Raw genomic sequence first — 23,233 nt, forward strand, 5'->3', positions numbered from 1 at the left:
CCAACATCACTAAAAAAGATTATCTGATCATTATCACATTGCTGTTTGAGGGAATTTTGTGTGCGCCAATTGGCTGCCATGTTTCCCTTCATTACAACAGTGACTACACTTCAAAATTACTTCATTGGCAGTAAAGTGCCTTCGGACATGCTGAGGCTGTGAAAGGTGAATATAAATGCTTTCTAATGGTGAACTACAATATAAATGATATTTTTATTGCCAGTAGGTGGCAGTACTAAACAGTCAATGTTGACTTTTTACTGCCATACTGCAAACAATGGTACAGATATCAACAGATAACTGGAATGTCTGGACACTTATAGAAAGGTACAGAATGAAGCTGTCACACCAGGAACAATGCAGTTTCACTATTTTTCTGGATTTTTTTGACGGTAATTTACAAAGAACACTTTGCCTATAACTGAATGAAATAAACAAAACAAGGTCTACTGACACTGACAGCCCCGTGCAGTACTGATATCCAATGTCCCAAAGATCATACTTAGTACACAAATAGCTTAATAATTACAGATTGTTCAACATGGCCGCAAGCTGACCCCATTCTTTCGAAGCTCACAGCCAAGCACTGAAAGTGCCGAGTTCTAACTCAGTAGCACAAGCGAGAACGTGCTCCAATTTTTCATCATTTCAACACCGAGCTTCTTGAACCACAGAACATTCTTCTTTTTCCAAGCAAGGTTCTAAATCCAGCCAAGCCGATTAAAGCTCGTTTCCTGCCCTGGTCTGAACAGACCAGCCAAGTCTGAGTGGAGCTGGGTGTTTTTTGGCCGGCCAGTGCATTACCACTGTTATGACTAGACCTAATTTTCACACCATTAAACACATCAGTCTGCCTGCACGCTGCCCCATATAGTACTGGGCTTTATTTTTGCAACGGTGAAATACGAGCTAAAAAATGTACGATTTCTCGAAGTTTGAAATGACTTCCTGCCGGCAAGCTTCAATACTGGAGGAACGTCTCACCTGGGAAGGTTGCAGAGGTACAGGAGAAGCCTGGCAAGGTCATCACTGGTGCAGATTCGACTCTGCAAGAGCCTATGATCAGTGCAGACTTGTAACACGGCTCTCCCTGCCTTATCCCTGCTTCCTGCAAAGATTAGAAAAGAATGCAAAATTACTTAAGTTCTTTGTACACCATTCATCCAGCTCTCTCATTAAATTGCATTGGCATTCGCTCAATACCATAATGCACCAAAGATGTACTTTATGCACATACAGAACACATGTATTTATAATGCAAGCCCCAGTCACGAAGTCGGATGCTTCTGAACATCTGCCACAATACCCAGAGGAGGAGAATTTTCCAGTATCCGTGAAAGTAAACTGTTAACTTTCCATGTTCCTAACTCAGTTATGGCTGGAATAAAAACAGAAAATGCTGGAAATACTCAGCAAGTCAGATAGCATCTGTGGAGAGAGAAAGAGAGTTAACGTTTTAGGTAGCTGGATCTTCTGTAGTGATATGCTGTTTTCCACATGAATATGCATTTTCCAATGCTTATGGAAGGCACTGAACAACGCAGTATCACATTTTAAAAAGCATCTTAATATCCTAGTGTGAGTCATCTCTTACAGCCCCACAGTTTATAGCGGTGTGAATGCGATTTACCTGCTATACCCAGTGAACAGTAAAACCAAAATGGTAAGTAACCAACATATTTCCTACATTACAACAATAACTAGACTTCAAAAAGTACTTCATTGGCTGTAAAGTGCTTTGGGACGTCCGGTGGTTGTGAAAGGCGCTATATAAAAGCAAATCTTTTTTATTTTGAAATAAAAGCAAAATACTGCAGATGCTGGAAATCTGAAATAAAAACAAATACTCAGTGGCCTTTCCAGCATTTCCTGTTTTTATATAACATAGTTTTTTAAAAACAGGTGATCTCCATTTTGTAACCACCTCTCCCACTTGTTAGCAGTTGTATTGTGAATCTCATCACTAAGGTAGTCGCACTTGTAACCAAATGCGAACAGCTGATTGAAGCTGCTCAAAGACCTGACTGTGCCAGAAATCAGCAGAGCTCTTTAAATGGGTTGGTGCGGGAAAGAACTTACTGAACTGCCTGAAATATTCAGCACCCTCAATAAGCCTACAGAAAACACCTTTGTAATTACCTCCGATGGCAATGGCGAATGATTAATGCCATTTGCCCGATATGGACGGCTGCCTGTGATAAGTTTGGATGCTGTAAGTGATGGGAACTGTACTTAAGACATGAAAGTGCCACATAATAATGGCCAATCTACTCCGACATTATCAAGTCAAGGCTACTGCGGACTTGCTCTTTCCCCAGCCACCTTACCACCACCAAGATCCTCAGCCAGCATTCCACCTCTTTAAAGCATCAAAAAATGCATGCATCCTACACGGAGCATAGCATAGAATCATAGAATGATACAGAAAGAGGCCATTTAGCCCACCATGCCTGTGCCGGCTCTTTGGTAGAGCTATCCAATTAGTCCCACTCCCTGCTCTTTCCCCATAGCCCTGTAAATCTTTTCCCTTCAAGTATTTATCCAATTCTCTTTTGAATGTTACTATTGAATCTACTACCACGACCCTTTCAGGCAGTGCATTCCAGATCATAACAAACTGCTGTGAAAAAAAAATGTTTCCTCATGTCACCTCTAGTTCTTTTGCCAATCACCTTAAAACTGTATCCTTTGTTTATCGACCCTTCTGTCACTGGAAACAGTTTATCCATATTTACTCAAAACCATTCATGATTTTGAACACCTCTATCAAATCTCCTTTTAACCTTCTCTGACCTAAGGGGAACAATCCCAGTATCTCTGGTCTCTCCACCTAACTGAAGTCCCACGTCCCTGGTACCATTCTTGTAAATCTCTTCTACACCCTCTCCAAGGCCTTGACATCCTTCCGAAAGAGTTGTGCCTAGAACTAAACACAATGCTCCAGCAGAATCTTAACCAGCGTTTTACAAAGGTTTAACATAAATTCCTTGCTTTTGTACTATATTCCTCTCATCATCATAGGCGGTCCCTCGAAAGGAGGATGACTTGCTTCCACGCCGAAAAGGGATGAATTCACAGATGTTTCAATGAAGGATCTAATATTCCAGGTCCCGAACTACATCTTGAAGGGTGGAGGATGCCTGTGCGTGAATTTTTTTAACGTGTGTTGGCCGTTGCACACCATTTATCTAGTGATAAAGCCAAGGATCCCATATGCTTTTTTAACAACCTTCTCAACTTGCCCTGTCACCTTCAAAGATTCGTGGACATACACCCCCAGGTCTCTCTGTTCCTGCACCCCCTTTAAAATTGTACCATTTAGTTTATATTGCCTCTCCTCATTGTTCCTACAAAAATCACTTCACACTTCTCTACATTTTGCATCTGCTATACGTCTGTCAATTTCATCAGTTTGCCTACATCCTCCTGAAGTCTGTTACTACCCTCTGAGTTTTGTGTTATCTGCAAACTTTGAAATTATGCCTGGTATACCCAAGGCCAGGTCATTAATATATATCAAAAAGAGCAGTGGTCCTAATACCGAACCCTGGTGAACACCACTCGATACCTCCCTCCAGTCTGAAAAACAACCGTTCACACTTGACCACTGTCCCTTTAATCCCATGGGCTTTCATTTTGCTAACAAGTCTATTATGTGGTACTTTGTTATGCATGTTTTGAAAGTCCATATACACAACATCAACTGCATTACCCTCATCAACCCTCTCTGTTACTTCATCAAAGAACTCGATCAAGTTAGTCAAACACAATTTGCCTTTAACAAATGCATGCTGACTTTCATTAAGTAGCCCATATTTTTCCAAATGGCAATTAATTTTAGCCCAGATTATTGTCGCTAAAACTTTCCCATGTTAGGCTGATTGGCCTGTAGTTTCTGGATGTAAAAATATTTAGGAACACATTTCAACTATTGATCTGCTGCATTTGAATGCATCTTGTATACTTTTACTGCACTGTAACATCCGCTTTTCCCAGGATCATCAGAGTTCAGTAATCTTTTGCCTGCTGTTGCTAAGTGTTTTTTGAATAGCATTTTATTATATTACAGGTGATCTCATACGACAGAGATTTAAAGATGCATGGGTTTGAGAACTACTGGTTCAAAAAACAGCTATTTTTAGAAAACAATGGGCTAGAATTTCCTATCAGCCTGCCAGTGCCCAATTGCCGCCCAAAAGACCGCTTAGATTGGGAAGATTATCGCCGGTGAAAACTTCCCCCCAAAAAATAAAAAAATCCGTCAAGCAAAAAACATGGGCCTTGCACCCCCATTTTGGGCGAAAAGTGCAATTTAGGATCGATTGTGCGGTTCCTAAACAAAATGGGCAAAAAATGTAAAAAATAAAAAAATTTACCCCGAGGCAGCGGGTTGGGCCGAACTACAGAAAAACAATAAAAAGAATTAAAAAATAAAAATCCAAAAAACATTCCCAAGCCCCTTTAAAACTAAATCACCACAACACATTTTTAAAATAATTAGTAAAAATCCAATTACTAATCTTTTACTTGCCGAGCTACTCACCTACCGTTCAGCTCCGATGATCCTCATGAGCATTTTTTTAAAAACTTACCTACAGGTCACCGCTCAGCCAAATATTGCACCAGGGCGATCTGAGGATGGAGCACGCCGGCGGTCCGCTTCCCGGTGGTACATCAAAACCGCCGACGTAACTCAGGTAAGAAAATTTTCGCTCACTTGATTACCAATACCGCCCAGAAACCGGGCGGTAAGCCATTGGAAATTCCAGCCCATAGACTTCAATGTTCTTCACATTATTGTCAACATGTCATTATGCTGTAAATCACACTAAGATTACATATGCGCCTGTGATTTTTTTTGCTTATGTTGACAAGTTGACTGGAAAGAAGGGTACCTGGTAAACAAGCAACTCCTGAATGTAGCAGATCTCTGTTCAGATCCAGGGATCGTGTAGAAAACCTCTTCTGGTGACGTTCTGATAAAGAAAAGTCACTGGCTGGTAAACTCGCAGGAGTTGTCACAAATACCTCAGCTCCTTGACTCACCGGCAGGGGACCTTCTGACCGAGCCCTGACCTCTGCACTGAAATCTGTTGGAGAAAAGAGAGGAGTGCAGTGGTTAATCAACCAAACACTAATCCAACCTCATTGATAATCCAATTTCCTTAGAGATGGATAAAGGAGGACAAATATTATCTTCCCAACAGAGTACAATTAACTCCAGGTAAAAACATACCTGACCCCTGCAACTTTTTCACTCAAGAAATTGTTTTTTTAATGTGGCCATCACTGGCAAGGCCAGCATTTATTATCCAGTTTCCCTCAGAGTGTGGTGGTGGGACTTTTACCTGAACTGCTACAGCGGTTTGATGCAACTGAGTGGCTTGCTAATGCACTTTGGAGGGCAGTTAATAGTCAGCCAACTGGTGTGGACAGAATCACAGAAAGTGAAAACTGGGCTCCCCTAGCCGCTGCGAGTATAACTCTGAACCTCACAGACCAGCAAGACCCCAAGGGGTTATTTTCACTTGGGACTTGGACAGAAAACTGACTGTTATGCATCGACCATCCATTATACACCCCCAAATAATGTCTTTTCCACTAACTTTGATGGAAAGGATGATCGGGCAGGATGTATAATGGGCAATTTATCCATAACTGCCAGTTCTCCGCCTTGGGCTGAAAGTGAAAATTACCTCTCTCGTCTGTACTGAGCCAGCTGATTTGAAAGAGGCTCTAAAATGTACTTTAAAATCATTTCAAGGGTCCTCATTCCAGATTTCTACCTATTTGACACTGTGAATGTATTAACAAAAGGAAGGGCTAAATCAGTCATGCCTCTGATGGCTCTCACAGTTTAACAATCTGCCAGCACTCTGTTTAGACTCACACCTGAAGAATATTTATTTCAGTGAGATACCAGGGAATTGCCAGCAACAATGGAAACCTAATACTCTGGCATGACGAGCTGCCTTAAGAAAGAGAGATCATTGGGAGGAGATAGATAAGATGAATTTAAATTCTAAAGATTTTTCAACAAATATAAAGTGTGTTATATTGATTATAATAAACATTAGAGGCTATTCGTTCCATAGAATAACCGACTTGTACATTGGACATCATTTAAACATACTTTGCTGCTCATTAATTATGTAGCTACCATCAATCTGCAATTTATTCTGCATAAACCACTCATCCCTGGTGTATATCTTCTTTTTATCAAGATGCAATCTGATTAAAGCAGAACATTCTTTGATAAACTAGTTACACCGCTATCAGGATCCAACTGTTATCAAATCTAACTGTGGTAGCAAGGAGGACAAGATCACTTTTAAAACTTTGTTCATCCTCAAAGCTTGAGACCTATTGTGCGATTAAATACCATGGCAGCACTAAACGCATTCATTTCAGTTGCAGATTGTTGGGTTCAAAGGATTGAAAAAAGATCTCTTGCCTGCTTCAGCTACTAATTTCTGCATCCCGCCCCACTAGCCTGATTCCCAGGCCGGAATTTTCCCAGCCCTGCGAGTGCGGGTTTGGAATCAAAATGGCTTTGATTGACAGCGGGTCAGGATCCCGCTCTGAACCGCCTCCATGTGAGTTTCTCAACTGTCCGATCTGCGTTCAGATAGCAGACCCGACAGCAAGCGGCGGGACAGATAATTAACATCATTAAAAGGTATTTAAATGCTAGTTAAGAGGCTTAAAAGCAGGCACTTACAATTTTACCAAACTTTTGATGGGTTGGTCGTGCCTCGGGTTTCATGCTAGGTAAGTGTGCCAGATTCTCAGTGACTCTCCATTGCTTTGGTTAGTTGACAGCTGCAGAAGTGGTATAAAAGCTACCATTTCACAGCTGTTCACTTTCCAATGTCAGAAGTTGAAACCTTCGGGATTTGGAAGAGTATTTGAGCTACATGCACTTTGGAAGTGTTTGCAGTGAACTCTCTATTCACTGTCACCTTTTTGGAGCAACTTCTCTCACCATTGACAGGGCGTTTCTGTCATCCCAACCTCACCTGCCATCTATTCCAGCAGCATCGATGCCCTTGAAAAAATATCACCTTGTTCCTTAGAATCCCACCACGATCAGCCCCAACACCAACATCACTAAACATACCAACATCACCACTAACCCTAACCCTCACCCTAAATGCAACCTTCTCCACAATCACCTGATGCTACACAGGACACAGGACATCAGCACCCGACCACATTGCTGCCCCGGAGGCCAGGGATGGCCTCACCATGGCCAGATTTACTTCACTTCATGTTGTACACCCTGCCTGCCACATGTTGCACCAGGTTGGCACCACCCCACCCCAGCACCATAAAGCATCCCTGCAATGTCCAACTCATTCCTTTCACACTTATCACCATTGTGGGAGGTACTGTTATGTCTGACCATTCACTACAACTCACCAAGCCACTTCCAAAGGTGCTCACAAATCTGTCCAAGAACGCAACATCCTGAACATAAAGATTTCAATGTTTGACAACACATTAACATTAACGATATATGAACATTGGCTAAAAGACCCAAGTGCCTACCCTTGTGTGTTATTGGTTGGTATGATTGGACAAGGATGAGGGTGAGTGTGAGGGGTGGCTAGTGAAATGGGGAACTGCTAATGTAGGTAGAGAGAGAGAGAGGGATGGGTGGCAAGTTGGTGTGAAACATAGAAACATAGAAACATAGAAAATAGGTGCAGGAGTAGGCCATTCAGCCCTTCTAGCCTGCACCGCCATTCAATGAGTTCATGGCTGAACATGCAACTTCAGTACCCCCTTCCTGCTTTCTCGCCATACCCCTTGATCCCCCTAGTAGTAAGGACTTCATCTAACTCCCTTTTGAATATATTTAGTGAATTGGCCTCAACTACTTTCTGTGGTAGAGAATTCCACAGGTTCACCACTCTCTGGATGAAGAAGTTTCTCCTCATCTCGGTCCTAAATGGCTTACCCCTTATCCTTAGACTGAGACTCCTGGTTCTGGACTTCCCCAACATTGGGAACATTCTTCCTGCATATAACCTGTCTAAACCCGTCAGAATTTTAAACGTTTCTATGAGGTCCCCTCTCATTCTTCTGAACGCCAGTGAATACAAGCCCAGTTGATCCAGTCTTTCTTGATAGGTCAGTCCCACCATCCCGGGAATCAGTCTGGTGAATCTTCGCTGCACTCCCTCAATAGCAAGAATGTCCTTCCTCAAGTTAGGAGACCAAAACTGGACACAATACTCCAGGTGTGGCCTCACCAAGGCCCTGTACAACTGTAGCAACACCTCCCTGCCCCTGTACTCAAATCCCCTCGCTATGAAGGCCAACATGCCATTTGCTTTCTTAACCACCTGCTGTACCTGCATGCCAACCTTCAATGGCTGATGTACCATGACACCCAGGTCTCGCTGCACCTCCCCTTTTCCTAATCTGTCACCATTCAGATAATAATCTGTCTCTCTGTTTTTACCACCAAAGTGGATAACCTCACATTTATCCACATTATACTTCATCTGCCATGTATTTGCCCACTCACCTAACCTATCCAAGTGAATAAGGATGTTCAGGGGTAGAGTAGGGAAGGCAGAGTGATGGGGATGTGATAAGAGGCACAGAAGGATGAGGTTGAGTGTGGCTTTGCAGTAATGTTTCGTGATCTACTGAGATCATTAAAAGGTTTGCACTATTGCACTTTATACAAAGAATTGTGAATTTCATTCGATTCAAAAGGGTGGGAGTCTTAACTGCAATCTGGAGACAAAATGAAGAGGGGAAGGGTTTGCCTGCATTAACACGGATAACTAACCAGTTAGAAGAAACCATAATATTTATGGAAAAAACTATCAACAAAACCGAAGCCAATAATTCAAGCTTTAATCAATCATTCAGGCTCGTAACAGAAAGTAACCATCTCTGAGAAAACATTTTCGAGGGATTTATGACACCATATGTACAACTGTATGAATAAGAATATGCATTGCATGCAGAATTGGTTAACTTTTTATTGGCTTTTTATGTGATACATTTTACTGTTAGCTGTAACTCAGTTGGGGAAAATGAAAGGTGCTAGCTCAAATCAACTTTACACGAATATTGGACTGAATTGATTGGTTCAGATTCACCTTATAGTTTGTTGTTGACAATTCAATTTTGATTAACATTTTTCTCAATTTCCTGTTTGCAGTGTGCTAGTTAAGTTCTTTATTTGCTTAGTTATGGGCTGTTTTATGAAGTTAAATTTGAGACAATCTTTTTTTCTTTTTTCAAGTACCACAAGTGTGATGCAAAATTTCCATACACAAAGGTGCGATGCCCAAATTTGATACATGAAGTGTGAAGAACAAAAATGTGTGCTCGGCGCAACAATTTGTGTATATATAATTGAATTGGGATAACTGGACTATGGAGTTGCCAAACAGCAATTAGCTCTTAATTGACTACAGGTACTAGAATGCACAACAATGAGGCCCTTTTGGCCTTAACACAACAAGAACGACAACAATCAGTATTTATATAGCACCTTTAACATCGTGAAACATCCCAAGGCATTTCACAGGAGTATTTGGAGATAAAAAATTTGGCACCGAGCCGCATAAATAGGAATTAGCGCAGTTGATCAAAAGCTTGGTCAAAGAAGTATGTTTTAAGGAGCGTCTTGAAGGAGGAAAGAGAGGTAGAGAGGCACAGAGGTTAAGGCAGGAGGTTCCAGAGCTTGGAGCCTAGGTAACAGAAGGCATGGCCACCAATGGTTGAGCGATTATAATCATTTGTGATTTTGAGGAGAGCCATTTTGGTCATGTGGCAGGCATGGAAACCAGATTGGAGGGATTCAAATGTGAAATTGCAGGAAAGATGGGCAAGGATTTGGCAGGTGACAATATGTTCAAGAACTCTGGAGAGGAAAGGGAGGTTGGAGATGGGGCGGTAGTTTACAAGGACACATAAAACTACATGCAACTTTACTTCAGCAAAATACTACAATGTGTGGTGTATGCTATATTGCTCCTGCCCTGGGACGTGAAAGGCACCATATAGGTGCAAGTTGTTGCCCTTATAAAACAGCGTATCCTCCAACTTGCAGTCAGGGGCACAATGAAGATCTGTTGGTCGATATATGAAAGTGTTGTATCTAGCATACATCAGTCACATCCAGATGCCACAATGTGTTATAAAACAATCTTTAAAAAAAAAGATGAAGTAAGATAGGTATTTCATTCCGACCAGGAGCTTTAAATTTACAAGCAAGCATGTTGCAATCAGTAAATTTACCAAAAAATTACAATCATTCAAAATTATTTGGGATTTTCACAGGGAGTACTTGAGCCGTGACTTTAAAGGGACAGGCCAGATTAGAAGTTAAGCATCACAACTATACTGCAGACAGCATTGGAGATCTGCTATTATTAGAAAAAGAACACAGGCTGGCATGTGCTTAGGGTAAGAACAACAGCAGATACGGACAAACGGTTTGGCCTTTGCTCTTGTAGTTCATGACATCTTCTGACCTGCTCAATGGATTAGTGTTTTGTATCACACTCCAAGCTTGCATCTTGTCCTATATAGAACAACCTACATAGAGAGTTTGGCGACCTGGAGGATCTTTATCATTTTCTTTGAACAGCAGCTTAGGCAATAATTAATGCGACCTGCATATCACGCTTGGAGTTTTCGATATAGATGAGCGCAGTCTTTAGATCTGACTGTACCTTTAGGCCATGTTTACTGTCAGCATTATTTAAATGTGTTTTTCACATTTCCACATACCTGAAAGTGAGACTGTTTTATTTTTTTTTACTAGGGAGGAGATGAAAATACAACTGTAGCAAGATAGATTGAAGGTTTGCACACTTGATTTCAACATGAAATGGCTCTGCTAATACCTCCCACAACTTGGACGAGCTCAAGAAAAGGCTTCTTGAGTTCTGATGAAAGATTTAACATAAACACACCTTTCCTCCTTTCAGATATTGACAGACTTGTCGTGTCATTTTCTGTATGTATTACAAGAAAGCTTGTCTTCTGATAGGCACCCATCTCACCATCTCCAACATCCATTGTGTCTCGTTTTATCATCATTTTTCTTGCCTCTGCTTTATTGATAATATCATTGTCATTGCTTCTCTGAACTTCCCTCTCCTCTTCCATCCAAGCTGTAAAGATACATCTGGAATTTCCACGGGGCTCTAAGGCCAATCATCAATGGAACCCCCAAAGAAACAGTGTAAACAGCTAAAAACAGAATTTTGTTCCCCCACTTCCATCAAAAATCTGAAGGCTTTTAAAACTAAAGCTTAGTGTCATCTAATCACTTCTTGATTTACCTTGTTCACTCTCCTACTCTTTTCAACCCTGGTATCATGCACTATGAACTTTGAACTCCGCCTAGGTTTCGCAATAAATAACTAACAAAGTGAGCTGGAAGCTCCCATCATGCTATGTACAGCAGGCAGATTCTTGCAGGATTGAATGAGGTAACAAATGAAAGGAGAGGTCAACCTGTACCACAGTCCTGGACTTTATGGTCATCAGTGGCAGAACGACCTAGACCACGTTTGCTGAAGTGATTTGTTGCTTAGAGAGAGCTGTGTGAGTGTGGCCTGAATTTTAATGGAGAGGCGGGTTGGGAGTGGGGGGGGGGGGGGGGGTGGCATTCCAAAGCAGTCAGGAAACCCAGGAAAATGGGTTTCCCACAGGCCCTGCCAAATTTAAAGCCAGGGACTGATTTACATGGCAAACCTCTGTTTCCCAACCGCAGCCAGCCAGATTGAGAGGCTGGATAGCTGCTGGTGGATAGGCCTGCGGCACTTGGTCACAGAGAGGATAGATCATGTGGGGGACCATGGAGGATGTCTGGAGGAGCATGGGGAGGGCCGGAAGTGTGGTGGGGGAGGGGGGGAGGGGGAGGTGGTGCTTTGGGAATGATTGGCGGCCGAAGGAGCAAGGGAGGGCCAGAGAAGCGGGTGAGGGTGGAGGAGCGGGGGAGGGGGATTAGAGGCCTAGGGGGCTGGGGGGGGGGGTATCAGTGGACTGGGGGGGGGGAGGAGGGGGATCAGAGGCCTGGCGGGGGATCAGAGGCCTGGCGGGGGTGGGGGGGATCAAAGGCCTGAGGGGCGGGGGATCAGAGGCCTGGCGGGGGTGGGGGGGGGATCAGAGGCCTGAGGGGAGGGGGGATCAGAGGCCTGGGGTGGGGGGGGGGAAATCAGAGGCCTGGGGGGGGGGGTGGTTCAGAGGTCTGGTGGGGGATCAGAGGTCTGGGGGGGATCAGAGGCCTGGGGGTGGGGGGAATCAGAGGCCCGGGGGGGAGCGGATATCAGAGACCTGAGGGGGGGATCAGAGGCCTGGGGGGGAATCAGAGGCCTGGGGGGGTGATCAGAGACCTGGGGGGGGGGGGATCAGAGGCCTGGGGGGGGGGATCAGAGGCCTGGGGGGGGGGATCAGAGGCCTGGGGGGGGGGATCAGAGGCCTGGGGGGGGGATCAGAGGCCTGGGGGGGGGGATCAGAGGCCTGCGAGGGGGGGAAGATCAGAGGGGAGGGAAATCAGAGGCCTGCAGTGGGGGTGGGGGGGAGAACCAGAGGCCTGGGGGGGGGGGGGATCAGAGGCCTGGGGAGAGGGAGGGGTCAGAGGCCTGGAGGGGGGTAGATCAGAGGCCTGGGGGGGGGGGGTTGGAATCAGAGGCCTGGGGAAGGGGGGTCTGCGATCGCGGGGGATGGGTTAGGTAGTGGCGCTAAATCCAGGAGGTAAGCGGAAAGTCACTTACTTCCTGGATCCAGCACTCCTGACCTTCCATTAGCTGGTGGGTTTCACGAGGGCTGAGAAACTCAACCAGCCACAGTTAAATTTAAAATGGAGGTTCAATTGTGGGGTGTGGGGGGGGGGGGGGGGGGGGGGGGGGAGTTTGGGAGCAGATCAGATAGCTAAATTTTGTCATTTTTAAATATATTTTGGATTGTCTGAGCAAAAGACTATTTTCAAGTGCATGGAAATCTCCAAGAAACAAAAGTGTAATGATAAAAACCACATTAAGCAGATAGAGCACAGATATGTGAGCATCATGAATCTTCAGTAATGCTGTACTGGTATGATACCTATCAATCGTTTAGAGTGCAGAAATTCTGAATTCACTTTTTTATAGCTGAAATAAACCTTTAACGTGCTGCAGTTGGTTGGGATTTAGATTCCAAGTTAGTTTGTATGGCAATTTGTGCAGTGGATATATTCTGACTACAGCTACAGTAAGTTTTATTGCGAGGGATCCTTTTAAGAACATTAACAGTATGAGCAGGGCGGAGTGGGGAAAGGCGCTCGTGCTTGCCTTGGTATTGAAGCCTATGGAAGCCTATTGAAGAACTGGAGTAGTTCAATTGAATAAATGTTTTTTTTAAGGAGGGAAGGGGAGACGGTTTTCTCAGGTTTATCCAAATCAGAGATAATGACCCCCACCAGCACCAACTGTTGGGAAAATGGCACCATTTGAGTCTACTGTTGCTATTGAGCCGGCACAGGTTCGACGGGCTGTAACCATTCTATGATTCTATGCTGTTCCAGCGCCAGTCAGTAGGAAATGTAATTGAGTGCCTGAAAAGACAATACCTGTAACTGTAACAACCTCTGTGCCCATTTTCTGTATAAAAATATGAAAAAAGCTGCAATGGTAGTTACAACAACTTATATTTATATAGCACCTTTAATGTAGTGAAACGTCCCAAGTCACTTCATAGGAACATAATGAGATTTTTCAAATTTGACACCGAGCCACACAAGGAGAAATGAATGCAGATGACCAAAAGCTTCGGCAAAGAGGTAGGATTTAAGGAGTGTTTTGAAGGAGGAAAGAGAGGTAGAGTGGCAGAGAGGTTTAGGCAGAGGCTTCCAGAGCTTGGGGCCTAGGCAAACGAAGGCATGGCCACCAATGGTTGAGCGATTATAATCAGGATTGCTCAAGAGGGCAGAATTAGAGGAACGCAGACATCTCGGGGGATTGTGGGGCTGGAGGAGATTACAGAGATAGGGAGGGGCAAGGCCATGGAGGGATTTGAAAATAAGAATCGGACATGAGCAGCTGAGTTTTGGATCACTTCTAGTTTAGGTAGGGTAGAATGTGGGAGGCCAGCCAGGAGTGCATTGGAATAGTCAAGGCTAGAGATAACAAAGGCATGGATGAGGGCTTCAGTAACGGATGAGCTGAGGCAGGGGCGGAGACATGCGATGTTACGGAGGTGGAAATAAGCGGTCTTAGTTATGCTGCGGATATGTGGCCGGAAGCTCATTTCAGTTACAAACGATCCACTGTCAATCTCATTTTTAATCAGATCCTGCCCTTGTTACTAAAACACACTGTAATAATCTTTCTCAGCCACAATGCACCATTGGAGTCAATGGCTCCAATTCGTGCAGACTGTATAAACAAACAACACCTGCTCTGTGACCAAATGCAATCAGGACTTTGTGACAGGAATCATCATCATCATCATTATAAGCAGTCCCTCAGAATCGAGGAAGACTTGCTTCCACTCTTAGCATGAGTTCTTAGATGGCTATATAGTCCAATACGAGAACCACAGTCTCTGTCACAGGTGGGACAGCCAGTGGCTGAAGGAAAGGGTGGGCGGGGAGTCTGGTTTGCCGCACGCTCCTTCCGCTGACTGTGCTTGATTTCTGCATGCTCTCGGTGACGAGACTGGTAAAAAATATCCAGCGAGGAGGCAATTGCCCGCGGGAAGACCCCCAGAGGAATTTCTGGGCCAATGAATGGTAGGCCACTTAGAAGTGTAGATGAATAAAGGAACCTTGGAGTGCTTATGCACAGATCCCTGAATGTAGCAGGCTAGGTGGATAAGGTGGCTAAGAAGGCATATGAAATGCTTGCCTTTATTGGCCGAGGCATAGACATAAGAGCAGGGAGGTTATGCTTAAATTGTATAGGTTGGGCCACAGCTGGAATACTGCGTGCAGTTCTGGTCACCATATTATTCAGTGATTTCACTGAAGAGGATGCAGAGGAGATTTACGAGGTGCTGCCCGGAATGGAGAATCTTAGCTATGAGAACAGATTGGATAGGTTGGGTTTGTTCTCATTGGAGCAGAGGAGGCTGAGAGGAGACCTCATTGAGGTGTATAAAATTTTGAGGGGCCTAGATACAGTGGATAGTAAGGACCTATTTCCATTAGTGGAGGGGTCAATTACGAGGAGGCATAGGTTTAAGTTGGTTGGTGGAAGGTTCTAAGGGGATTTGATGGGAAGCTTCTTCATGCAGAGGGTTGTGGGGGTCTGGAACTCACTGCCTGGAAGGATGGTGGATGCAGAAACCCTCACCACATTTAAAAGGTGCTTACATGGGCACTTGAAGTGTTGTAACATGCAGGGTTACGGACCTAGAGCTGGTAATTGAGATTAGACTGGATAACCTTTTGTTGGCTGGCGCAGATACGATGGTAAGTACTGCAGTGAATCGAATACGGTCAGGGTGATCTCCTGGACTAGTTTCAATCGCCTGGATGGGTTGGGAGAGGAATTTTCCCAGATTTCTTTCCCCAATTGGCCTGGATTTTTAATCTGATTTTTTTGCCTCTCCCAGATCATCACATGGCTCTGGTTTAGGTGAAGTGTAGAATGTTGTGGTGCAAGGGGTGTCGCAGTTGTGTGGGGCGGACTGGCTGGACCGGATGCTCTTTACCTGTCTGCCAATGTTCATTGTTAATCGGTTTATATGTAACCTTCAGGACTGATGACCGAGGGCCATGTGGCTCTTTGTCAGCCAGTGCAGACAGGATGGGCCGAAATGGCCTCCTTCTGCGCTGTAGGTTTCGATGTTTCTATGACTCAACTCCACAGATTTCTAAGAGTGAATATATATATGGCAATACAGTTAAGTTGCACAAAGGCAAGTGTAAGGATAAAAGATTGATTTCTGGTTGTTAGCATCAAATGTAATCTTGGGTTAGGACAGTAATTGATATTAGCATTCATGGTACTGAGTTCAAAATCCTTTGCTGACTACACAGATCAGGCAAAGTGTTCCATATAACGAGAGTCTAATTTCTACCTCAGTCCAGACTATCATTAATACTTAGATTGCCTCAGCAACGTGAGTTTGCCAGTCCTGGCCAGATCATTTGAGATAGAAAGTTAGAAGTCTGGAGGATCGATAGAGATGTCTGTAGACTGGACTACACCAGGCTCTTGGACTAAGGAAAACACTTTTAAATTGGAAGAGAAAACACTTTCCCCTCCTTAAAAAATGCTACAAGCCGAAAAGAAAATATGGGGGCGGGGGTGAGGGGGGATGTTTCTGCTTGTTTCCGCTATTTTTTGCCCAGATTCCAGCACAATATGGGCATAATCTGCCAAACCAGTGCAAAAGATCAGGGAATTTAAAACATAGCTGAGTAACATACAGAACCACTTACACTCATGTTTTCCCCGATCTTTTACACTGGTTCAAGATTAAGTGCCCCGCCCATAACATTGGCCATGCCCCCAGGTTAGAATTGTGAGCTTCTGCCAATTGTGCTGGTTCGAGGAGGCTCTTCAAATTGCGCTCATTGTTTTTAGGTGCACAGGCACTAGTAGGCAAGTTTTAAAGGGTTTTTCATAGAAAAAATTATTTAATTTACTAAGAAGCGGACTCGTACACCAATGGAGCTAGTAAATAGTTCAGTATTGTGTTTTTTGAGTCATTTTCAGCGATTTTACATCAGGTTACGGATAGGTGGGGAACTAGACACTCTTATTAAAATTGCTTATTTGTGCTGATAAACCTATTTTCAGCTGGATTAATAAAACTGCAATCTTAAATATATCAAGGAATACTTTTTAGTGAAAAAAAAACAATCACATTGTATTATGCTGCCTGATTGCTGTGATGGAAGATCTTATGTTTGTGATTATGCGAATATATTTTAGCTGAAACTTGAACTGTAACCTAATCAGCCCAATTTCAAGTGCATTTTGGGCACAACTTCCCGTTTGCACCCAAAGCGGAAACTCTGCCCCAGGATGTTTAACTACAGCCATTACCTCTGCTGGCTAAAGCATTGTAGGTAAGTTGCTAACTTCTGTTGCAGATCTGATCATTTCTTCTGTTACAACATACATGCTCAAGACAGCAAAATTCCATCTTCAGGTTATGATATATTATTTAATGTACCAGATGCTGTGTATAACATCACAACTACAGTGCATGCAATCAGCGTCAATTTGTTCCTCTCTGCTCTGGACACACTCCGATAGCAGGAATTGAAAAAGTATCTCTTATTCTTATTTTACATCTTCACAAGACTCCAGGGCATGACCTCTGCCACTGAATCAATCTTTCAATGGCCTGAGATGAAGGGCTGCTACTGCTTCACTGTGCCTTGCATTTATCATCATCAAAGGCATCTCATTTAAGCTACATACTAAAAGTGTCAGTGGTGAATTCCCTCTCATCTGGCAAAATTAAATCACGATTTAAGGAGGCCCAATGATCAGGAAGCTGAGGGCAGGGATGATGAAACATTTGATTGCCAGCTTCACTCACAAAAATTCAGCAGTGGCTGGAATGCAAACTAGAAACGCTGGAGCATTGAACCACTTAGGTGGTCTTGGGCCAGGGACTCCCAGGTGTCAGTGGGGATATTGCATTTTATCAGGGAGGCTTTGAGAGTGTCCTTGTAGCGTTTCCGCTGCCCACCTTTGGCTCATTTGCCGTGAAGGAGCTCCGAGTAGAGCTCTTGCTTTGGGAGTCTCGTGTCTAGCATGCAAACTATTTGGCCTGCCTGTAGTGTCTCTGCACCTTGTTACAAACTCACACGAGGCATGGATATATTAGACACGGTCACTCTGTGACCTTCACTTTATTCCCAGGACTAAAGAGTGTTGATCCTGGGTGGGACCTCCCCTTTTATACCTGGAAGCCCAGGTAAGGAGTGTCTCCCGCATGCTCACTCCCTGTGGTCAGGGTGTGCATTACAAGGGTACAGGTACGGTGTACGTGAGTTACAGTTACATAACTATTGTCATTGCAAGATGGTGAAATACATGACATCACCTCCCCCTTTAAGTCTTTTAGTTTCAGAGGTTAAGTCTATCGGGTGGTCAACGCTCTCTCGTGGAGCGCCGCAGTTGTGGCTCTGGTGGCTGAGCCTCAGCATGCGTCTCTGTCACTTGAGGTGATTCCGGCCTGTCTGGGCTGGCCGCAGGGATTGTGCATGCTGAGGGCTGTCTTTGTTGCTCGTACACTGGCAGTGGTGTGGGTGCTATCTCATCATGCTCTTCTTCCAGTTCCTCCGTGTCTGCACTGAACCTTGTCTTTACTTGGTCCAAGTGTTTGCGGCATATCTCCCCATTGTTTAGTCTGGCCACCATGACCCTGTTTCCTTCTTTGCCAATTACGGTGCCCTCAAGCCATTTGGGTCCCAAAGCATGGTTAAGAACAAATACCGGGTCATCTATTTCTATACACCTCCCCCTTGAGTCTCGATCATGGAGCTCGGTTTGGGACTGGCGCTTGCCCTCAACAATGTCTGCCAGGGCTGGGTGGATGAGGATCAGTCACGTCTTGAGCGTGCGTTTCATGAGGAGTTCCGCTGGCGGGACTCCCGTGAGCGAGTGCGGTCGGGACCTGTAGGCCAGCAGGCGCAATAGGCGGTACTGAAGGGAGGGTCCTTGGATGCGTAGCATGCCCTGCTTTATGACTTGGACTGCCCATTCCACCTGGCCATTGGAGGCCGGCTTGAACCGCGCTGTCCAGACGTGCTTGATCCCATTGCCCGACATAAACTCCTGGAATTCATGGCTGGTAAAACACAGGCCATTATCACTGACCAGGATGTCCGGCAAGCCGTGGGCCGCGAAAACTGTACGCAGACTCTCCACAGTGATGGATGTCGTGCACGAGTTCAATATGATGCACTCGATCCACTTCGAGTATGCATCGACAACGATCAGGAACATTCTCCCCATGAACGAGCCCGCATAGTCCACGTGAATACGTGACCATGGCCTGGTGGGCCAGGGCCACGGGCTGAGTGGGGTCTCCCTGGACGCATTGCCCAGCTGGGCACACATCGTGCACCTGCGAACACAGTGTTCCAGGTCTGAGTCAATCCCCAGCCACCATACATGTGACCGGGCAATGGCCTACATTAACACGATGCCAGGGTGCTCGCTGTGGAGTTCCCTTATGAACGCTTCCCTTCCTTTCTGGGGCATGACTACCCAGCTGCCCCATAGCAGGCAGTCAGCTTGGACAGAGAGTTCATCCATCCGTCTCTGAAACGGCTTGACTTCCTCGGGGCATGCCCTGTTTGCGGGCGCCCAATTCCCAGTCAGAACACATTTCTTTATCGTGGATAGGAGGGGGTCCCTGTTGGTCCAGAGTTTGATCTGGCAGGCTGTGATGGGGGAGCCCACAGTGTCAAAAGCCTCAATGGCCATGACCATCTCGGCACTCTGCTCCGATGCCACCTCGGTGGTGGCCAGTGGGAGCCTGCTGAGCGCGTCAGCGCAATTTTCGGCGCCCGGCCGGTACCGTATGGTGTAGTCATACGCAGCCAGCGTGAGAGCCCATCGCTGTATGCGAGCTGACACATTAGCGTTGACAGCCTTGCTGTCGGACAACAAGGATGTTAACGGCTTGTGGTCCGTCTCTAGCTTGAACCGTCTACCGAAAAGGTACTGGTGCATCTTTTTCACACCGTACACACATGAGATTGCCTCCTTCTCGACCATGCCGTATCCACGCTCTGCCTGGGAGAGCGACCTGGAGGCATAAGCCACCGGTTGGAGTCGGCCGTCATCGTTAGCCTGCTGCAACACACACCCAATCCTGTAGGATGACGCATCGCATGTTAAAACCAGTTTTTTTACAGGGGTCATACAAAGTCAACAGTTTGTTGGAACACAGCAGGTTCCTCGCCTTATTGAAAGCCCGTTCTTGACAATCCCCCCAAAACCATTCACAACCTTTACGGAGGAGCATGTGTACCGGCTCCAACAATGTGCTTAAGTTCGGCAGGAACTTCCCAAAATAGTTCAAAGGTCCCAGGAATGATCGCAACTCTGACGTGTTGCCGGGCCTGGCCGTCCGGCGAATCGCCTCAGGTTTTGATTCAGTGGGCCGGATCCCGTCTGCGGCAACACTCCTGCCCAGGAACTCGACCTCAGGGGCCAAAAACACGCACTTGGCCTTTTTCAGCCGCAGGCCTACCCGTTCCAATCGGCGTAGAACCTCCTCCAGGTTGCGGAGGTGTTCCTCAGTGTCTCAACCCGTTATAAGGATGTCGTCTTGGAACACGATTGTTCCAGGGATGTACTTGAGCAAGCTTTCCATGTTTCGCTGAAAGATAGCCGCTGCCGAACGAATGCCAAACGGGCACCTGTTGTAGACAAATAATCCTTTGTGCGTCGTGATGGTGGTCAGAAGCTTGGAATCTTCCGCCAGTTCCTGAGTCAAGTAGGCCGAAGTGAGGTCCACCTTGGTGAACAGCTTGCCACCTGCCAGCGCGGCATAGAGGTCCTCCACTCTCGGAAGCGGGTATTGGTCTTGCATCGACACTCGGTTGATGGTGGCTTTGTAGCCGCCACAAATCCTAACCGAGCCATCTGCTTTGAGGACGGGAACGATGGGACTTGCCCAGTCGCTGAATTCAACGGCCAAAATTATGCCCTCTCTGAGCAGCCTGTCCAGTTCACTTTCAATTTTCTCACGCTTCATGTACGGCACTGCTCTGGTTTTGTGGTGCACTGGTCTGGCGTCCGGAGTGGTGTATATCACTACTTTAATGCCCCTTGAACATTCCGACACCGGGTTGAAAGAGTGACACGAATTTTTGCAATACCTGCGAGCATGAACTTCGCTCCACGGATGAAATGGCGTGCACATCCCTCCATTTCCAATTCATCTCCGCTAGCCAATTCCTCCCCAAAAGCGCGGGGCCATTTCCTGGAACAATCCAGAGTGGCAGCCAGTTCTGTAATCCATTATGCGTTACCACCAAGTTTGCACTGCCCAGCACTGGGATGATCTCTTTGGTGTACGTACGTAGCTGCACCTCAATGCGTTCCAGTTTGGGCCTGCTAGCTCTGTGTGGCCATAGTCTCAAACTGTTGGGCGCTCATGAGTGACTGGCTAGCTCCGGTATCCAGCTCCATGTGCACCGGAATGCCATTCAGTAAGACTTTCATCATCATGGGTGGCGTTTTGGTGTACGAGCGATGGACATCAGCCACATGAACTCTCTGAACTTCAGCATCTATGGTTGTTCCCCAGGCCTCATCCTGCATTTCAGACCCCTCGTCTGGTTCCTCTGTTTCGCAGACTAGCCTCACTACTGTCTTTTTGCACATCCTGGCCAAGTGTCCACTGACATTACAAATCCCACAGGTGTAAAGTTGGAACCTGCAGCTTTTGGCAGTGTGTCTACCCCCACACCTCCAACATGAGCTGAGATTGCTGTTAACAAAAGGACTATTCCCAGGCATTCCTCTCTGATGGCCCGTTTGGCTGTTTCTAAGCACTCTGATGGAGGGTGTTAATTGTCCCATCACAGGATGCATTGTTCCTCGTGATGGCATGAATTGCCGATCCCCTTTCCATTGTATGTGTTGCGGGCCCACCCTGGAGCTTGTTGCTGCCTGGGCGGTGTCGAATTGCCCTTGCCTGTCTGCCTAGACGGTGTCGAATTGCCCTTGCCTGCCTGTGGGGTTGTGTGTCATTTTTACAACATTAACTCCCTGGTTCATCGCAACCAGGGCTGTGTGCGTAAATTAGCTTGGTCTCCTCTTCCCCTGCCATAAAGGTCTGAGCTAACAATGCCGCCCCTTCTAAAGTCAAGACCTTAGTCTTTATGAGCTTCCTGAAAATTCCGGCATGATTGATGCCCTCGATGAAAAAGTCCCTTAACATCTCCCCCCTGCAGGCATCAGAGAACTTACAGAGACTGGCCAAACGCCGCAGTTCCGCCACGAAGTCCGGGATGTTTTGACCTTCCCGACGCTGGTGAGAGTAGAACCGGTGCCGGACCATGTGTATGCTACTTGCCGGCTTGAGATGCTCACTGATCAGCTGGCTGAGCTCTTCGAAGGGCTTGTCCGCTGGCTTTTGGGGTGCAAGCAGGTCTTTCATTAGCGCATACGTCTGTGGACCACAGCTGGTCAGCAGATGCGCCCTCCGCTTGTCAGCCGCTGTCTCTTCCAGCCAGTCCTTTGTGACAAAGCTCTGCTGGAGTCTTTCCACCAAGTCATCCCATTCCTCACCCACACAGTAGAGTTCCTCTGTGCTGCCGGTGGCCATCCTCGTGGTTCAGTGATTCCCATCCTCGTCGCCAAATGTAGTGTCTCTGCACCTTGTTACAAACTCACACGAGGCATGGATATATCAGACACGGTCACTCTGTGACCTTCACTTTAGTTCCAGGACTAAAGAGTGTTGATCCTGGGTGGGACCTCCCCTTTTATACCTGGAAGCCCAAGTGAGGAGTGCCTCCCGCAAGCTCACCCCCTGTGGTCAGGGTGTGCATTACAAGGGTACAGGGACGGTGTACATGAGTTACAGTTACATAACTATTGTCATTGCAAGATGGTGAAATACATGACACTGCCCAGCGGAGCTGATCGAGTGTTGTCAGTATTTCAATGCTGGGGATGTTAGCCTGAATGAGGATGCTGATGTACTTCCTTGTTATATACTGACAACTCAGCATAGTTGTTTGCTGATTCTAAACTATTAGTAAATGTGCTACAGTTATTGATGCATTTAAAGGGAAGCCACATAAATACATTAAGGAGAAAGGAGTAGAAGGATCTGCGGATAGGGTTGGATGAAGAAGGGTGGGAGGAGGCTTATATGGTGCATTAACACCAGCATGGACCTGTTTCTATACAATTTTAGGTAGTTATACTGCATGTCTTGAACTAGCGCAGAACAAAATACCAATTATAAATGTCAGCTATCCTTCCAAACTTGCATTAATTCAGCATTTTTTTCCTTGTTCAAGACCACCTCATATGAGTTGTACTTATCTATAATATAATAGCCACAGGGGTATGGCAGAATTTTTAAGCTTTAGCTGTTAAAACAATCACTGAACTTAAAGTTCCCAGTAATAGAAATAAAGATGACTACCCTAACTTTAAATATTTACCAACAGCTGGAGCTTGTATCTGTTTAAATATGGGTGCACAGGGCTGTGCTTTCTTTCATTTGAAAGTGGGGAGACCAGCTCTGTAACTCTTCGCTGCTCCAAAAATGG

At 45.7% G+C, this 23,233-nt stretch overlaps 1 protein-coding gene across 1 annotated transcript in view; it reads right to left on the minus strand.

Moving 5' to 3' along the window:
- LOC139277517 (pleckstrin homology domain-containing family G member 4B) overlaps positions 1–23,233 on the minus strand; it is a 176,355-nt gene that overhangs the window by 74,847 nt on the left and 78,275 nt on the right. The window contains exons 4-5 of the mRNA XM_070896064.1: positions 4,896–5,090; positions 985–1,108 (exon numbers count right to left, since the gene is read on the minus strand). Coding sequence (XP_070752165.1) covers positions 985–1,108; positions 4,896–5,090 — 319 coding nt within the window. The remainder of the gene's footprint in view (positions 1–984; positions 1,109–4,895; positions 5,091–23,233) is intronic.

Source organism: Pristiophorus japonicus, chromosome 12 (assembly GCF_044704955.1).
Source record: "Pristiophorus japonicus isolate sPriJap1 chromosome 12, sPriJap1.hap1, whole genome shotgun sequence".
Classification (NCBI taxonomy): Eukaryota; Metazoa; Chordata; class Chondrichthyes; family Pristiophoridae; genus Pristiophorus; species Pristiophorus japonicus.